The 5,720-nt window shown below is 22.2% G+C and overlaps 1 protein-coding gene across 2 annotated transcripts in view; it reads left to right on the forward strand.

Moving 5' to 3' along the window:
- Positions 1-5,720, forward strand: part of LOC117182153 (uncharacterized protein PB18E9.04c-like) — a 78,248-nt gene continuing 72,528 nt past the window's right edge. For both annotated transcript variants that reach the window (XM_033375203.1, XM_033375204.1), the window contains exon 1: positions 1-372. In XM_033375203.1, coding sequence (XP_033231094.1) covers positions 325-372 — 48 coding nt within the window. In that variant the 5' untranslated portion in view covers positions 1-324. The remainder of the gene's footprint in view (positions 373-5,720) is intronic.

Genomic DNA, 5,720 nt, shown 5'->3' on the forward strand with positions numbered 1-5,720 from the left:
AAATCGTCCTTTTCAGTAATTTTCATCATCAAATTACCCAAATCCCGAATAAAATTTTCTTTTCCAAGGATCCATTATTTCCATAAAATCTCTAGCTCCAATTTGCCGAAAAAATATATGAAAAAACTGCAATTAAATTCGGAATTCGAGTCGCCAACCGACTCCATTAGTGGAAACGAGCGGCGATTGTTTTTAGTTTTTCCCGATCAGCAATGCTGTGAAGAAGAGCACCATTTTCTTTTTTCTCCCGTTCACGTTTCTAGTTCGGATTTCAGTGTTTTTAATTCGGGTAATCATTAGTCCCCGTTTGCGTTAAATATCAAAATGCTCCTCTCGCTTGATTGTCGTCCTGCATGCTACAAATTAAGTCAGGTAAGTTCTTCGTCTCATCAGATCGGACACCTGGAAATAAACGCTCCGATTTCCAAAAAAATCGTATCAAACGTCGCCATTTCCGTCAAAAAATCTTTTTCGTTATCCGATCCAAAACTCACCTGCAGTTTTCACCCGGAGCTCAAATCAATCAGAAATTCATTTTAAAAATTGATTTACTTTAACAATTTTTTAATTTCTTGAAGGAAAAGAAAGTACGTGTCGAATTTGAGAAAAGTCGACGAAATTTTTTTCGTTGGTAATCGGATATCTTTTCCTGTTGCCGGTCGCCTTAGTTGCCAGTCCTGCTTTGGTCCTGCATGTAAAAAAAAAATATTTAGGATTTCTATTTCGCCTGTTATGTTGGTAGCGGAATTTTGCGCGGGAAACTTTGAATTTGCTTTGACGTTTCCAATGTTTTTTTAAGGTTTCTAGTTCTGGAGGATAGAATTGTTCGAGGATAATTAATTTTTATTGTTTAGGGGGATACTATTATATGATTCTGTGCAATTGTTTTATTATGTAATTAGGGTAATAGTTGATAGCGTCGATTTTTTGCCCTTCTTGATTCAAACAAAATTATACGAATTTTCTACTAAAGTGACAATTTTTCAAAATGATTAATTGAAGTAAAAAAATCCAAACATTAATTTGAAACCAAGAAGATTAATTTTTACACCAAAAATTATGAATTTCCAACTGAAAATTAAATTTTTGATATAAAAAATTAATTTTTCTACCAAACTGATGAATTCCAAATTAAAATTACGAATTATTAATTCTCAAACCAAATGATTAATTTTATACTAAAAAAAAGAATTTTCTAGCAAACAGTTCGAATTTTAACTTAAAAATAAAATTTTTTAACCAAAAATGGAATAGTTGAATTTTTGGTTAAAAAAATTAATTTTTAAATCAGAAGATTAATTTTCAAACAAAATGATTTATTTTATACTAAAAAAAGAACTTTTAACCAATCAGTTCAATTTATGACCAAAAATGGAATAGTTAAATTTTTGGTTAAAAAAATTAATTTAAAAAAAAAATATTAATTTTGTATTGAAACCGAAGAATTTTTAACTAAACAGTTCAATTTTGTATATACAAAAAAAATTTTAACCGAAAATAGAACTTATATTTTCGGTAAAAAAATTTTTTAACCAAACTGTTGTAATTTATACTGAAAACTATGAATCTTAAACTAATAGTTGAATTTAAAGCAAAAAATATTTATTTTCAACTAAAGAAGATAAATTTTCAACCAAACAGTTCGAATTTTAACTTAAAAATAAAATTTTTTAACCATAAATGGAATAATTAAATTTTTGGTTAAAAAAATTAATTAAAAAAAAATTAATTTTTTATTAAAACCGTAGAATTTATAACTAAATAGTTCAATTTTTTTAACCAAACTGTTGTAATTTATAATGAAAATAATGAATCTTAAAATCTAAAAGTTGAATTGACAGTCGAAAATATTTATTTTCAATTAAAAAAGACGAATTCTTAACCATATGGTTTCATTTTTAATCAAAAATGGAATAGTTAAATTTTTGGTTAAAAAATTAATTTTAAAATCAGAAGATTAATTTTCAAACAAAATGATTAATTTTATGCTAAAAAAAAAGAAAGAATTTTCAACGAAACAGTTCAATTTTTAAACAAAATAGTATAGTTAAATTTTTGGTTGAAAAAAAAAGAATAATGGAATTATTAATAAAAATATTATTAATTTCAACCAAAAAGTCGAATTTTTAACAAAAACAGATCAATTTCAACCAGAAATTGAAAAAATAAACTTTTAGTTGACAAAGGAGTTTAAATTTCAACCAAATAATTTTATATTCAAACAAGAAAATAATTATTTAAATAAAGTAATTAACATATAGCCGTTGATTTGAATTTTTCAATAAAAAGATTAATTTTCTACTAAAATAGAAGATTGTTCAACGAAATGGTTGTATTTTCAACCTAATAGTTATATTTAAAATTTTGTTAATTTTATTTCTCCATCAAAAAAATGGAACAGTAAAAATTTTCAGCTAAAAAAATTAATTTTCAAATAAAATGATGAATATTTAACTGTAAACTTCAATTTTGAACCAAAAAGATGGTTTTTTTCAAACCAGAAGACTAATTTTCAAAGAAAAAGATTAATATTGTACAAGAAATACAATTTCTCAACAAAGTAGTTAAATTTTAAACTACAAAAAATTTAATTTGCAACCAAAATTATGACTATTTAACTGTATACTTGAATTTTTAACTGTAGAGATGAATTTTCAAACCACAAAAATACGAACAAAAAATGAATTTAAAAAAATTTTTAAATACGATTTTTCAACGAAAAAGTTTAATTTTGAACTAGAAAGACAAATTTTAACCAAAAATGGAATGGGTAATTTTTAAGTAACAAAAAAAATTAATTTTCAATAAAATTGACGAATTTTCAATTAAAATTATGAATCTTCAACACGAACAGTTGAATTTTAAATCAAAAATATTAATTTTTAACTTTAAAGATGAAATTTTAAACCAGAAGATTAATTTTTAAACAAAAAGATTAATTTTATTACCAAAAAAGAAGATTTCAATTTTAAAAAAATTTTCATTTAAAAGGATTAATCTTCGTGGAAAAAAGATTTTTTTATTGATAATTCATATTTTTTATTAAAAATTTAACTGCATTGGTCGAAAATAAAAATATTTGGTTAAAATGTTAACTATTTATTTGAAAATTTAACTGTCTTGTTATAAATCATTTTTGTTCGAAAATTCTTGTATTTTGTTGAAAATTCTTTTGAAACATTAAGCATTACATTTTTTCTTGAAGATTCATAAAAGTTAAACTACTTGGTTAAAAAAAATTATTTTGGTACAAGATTATATGTGTGAAATTTGGCAGTAAAATTTTGTTTTTTTGTTTTTAAAAAATATTTTTAAACGATTAAATGTTGGGTTTAAAACACAGTTTTTAGAAGGAAAATGACAATTATATATTTGTGAAATTTGGAAGTAACAATTTTTTTTAATAAAAAAAATTTTTTTTTGAACGATTAACTATTTTTTTGTTCGAAAACGAATTTTTTTAAAATGAGATTGTAAATATTCAATTTTTGGTTGAAAATTTATCTTTTTTAGTGAAAAATTCGACAATTTTGTTGAAAATTGGATTTTTTTTTTCGTAGAAAATTATTCGTCTGGACTAAAAAGTCATTTCTTCCGTTTAAAATCCAACTATTCCAATGGAAGATTCATCAGTTTAATAGGAAATTAATTTTTTCAACGAAAAATTTAACTATTTCATTTTTCGTTGAAAATTGATTTTTTTAGTTGAAAATTATTTTTTTTGTTTGTTGAAAATTTAACTTTACTCTGTTTAAAAATTTATCATTTTAGATGAAGATCTATCAGTTCAGTGAAAATTAATATTTTTCTAATGAAAAAATAATTATTTTACTTTTGGTTGAAAATTCATTTTTTTAAATTTAATATCCAACTTTTTGGTTGAAAATTTGTGTTTTTTATTTAAAAATTCAACTGTTTGTTTGAAAATTCAGTAATTATTCTGAAAATCGTCTTTTTGATAGAAAATCAATCTTCTTGGTTAAAAATTTATCTTTTTATTTGAAATTAATCTATTTTGTTGAAAATCGACTATTTTAGATTCAAAATTAATCTCCTTGTTTGAAAATTAATTTTATTATTATTTAAAGTTCTACTATTCCATTTGAAGATTCATCATTTTAGTGGAAAATTAATTTTTTCAATTGAAAATTCAGTAATTTTTCTGAAAATAGTCTTTTTTGGAAGAAAATTAATATTGTTGGTTAAAAACGTATCTTCTTAAATTAATCTTTTTTAGGTTGAAAATTCAACTATTTACTTGAAGTTGAATTAGGATTTGAAGATTCATAATTTTAGTTAAAAATTTATCAGTTTGGCGAAAATTATGTTTTCAACTGAAGTTAAATATTATTAACTAAATTTATATTATTTAATAAAATTATATTTAAAATATTAATTTTATTATAATTTTATTATATATAATTAAATTTATTATAAATTTATTACATTTTTGGTTGAAAATTGATATTTTTAGTTAAAAATCCAACTTTGTGTTTAAAACTTAGTCTTTTTTTTATTAAAAATTCAACTATTTTGTTTCAAATTCAATATTTGCTAAAAAAAAACTTTTTTTTTGCAGAAATATTAATCTTATTGGCTACAAATTAATCTTTTTGTTTAAAAATTCTTTTTTTTAAGTTCAACTATTGTTGTTAAATATTCATAATTTTAGTTGAAAATTCATCAGTTTGTGGAAAATTTATATTTTCTAACTGAAAATTTAATCATTACATTTTATTTTAGTTTGAAAAAAAAAAAATTAATTTTTTCTACTGAAAATTTCATTATTTTATTTTTGGTTGAAAATTGATTTATTTTTTAGTTGAAAATTCATTAGTTTGTGAAAAAATTAATTTTTCTAACTGAAAATTGAATTATTCCATTGTTGGTTGCATTTTTTTTAGTTGAAAATTCAACTATTTCGTTAAAAAAAACATTTATTTTGGCAAAAATCGTTTGTTTTTTTTATAGAAAATTAATCTTTGGTTGAAAATTTACCGTTTTTGTTTAAAATTCTACTATTACAGTTGATAATTATTCAGTTTGTTGGAAAATTAATTATTTCAACTGAAAATTTAATTATTCCATTTTTGGTTCATAATTGATATTTTTAGTTCAAAATTAAACTACATATTCAATTGAAAATTCATTTATTTTGTTGAAAATCCTAGCTTTTGTTTGAAATTTCATTTTTTTGTTTAAAATTCATTTCTAAAATTATTCAGTTTGCCGAAAATTAATTTTTTTTAACGGAAAATTTAATTATTTCATTTTAGGTTGAAAACTGATCGCTTCAATTATTTAAAAAATTTATTTATTTTGTTTCAAATTCAGTATTTGCTGAAAATCGTCTTTTTTACTAGGAAATTAATCTTCTTTTTTATTCATAATGTGTCCCCTAAGGGTTTACATGACTTCCATTCCTTACAATCTTTCCGTTTAAATCTATATATTTTTTACAATCTTATCCTTTCTATATATACAATTATTTACAACTATTTACATAAAGTCTTATATTTAGTTCCTTATTTCTATTTCCTGCGATAGCGCAATTTAGGACTTATTAGTAAGCGAGTGAGCGAGCGAACGAAAGCGGGAGTGCAAGCGAGAGAGAGAGTATGAGAACGCAAACGCATCTTAGTCTACTTATCTTTTACTTTACCATTACTTACAATTTTCACGCTTCTAATCTAAGCGATTTCCGTTTCCTTTTTCTTTCA

The sequence above is a fragment of the Belonocnema kinseyi genome, chromosome 10 (assembly GCF_010883055.1).
Source record: "Belonocnema kinseyi isolate 2016_QV_RU_SX_M_011 chromosome 10, B_treatae_v1, whole genome shotgun sequence".
NCBI lineage: Eukaryota > Metazoa > Arthropoda > Insecta > Hymenoptera > Cynipidae > Belonocnema > Belonocnema kinseyi.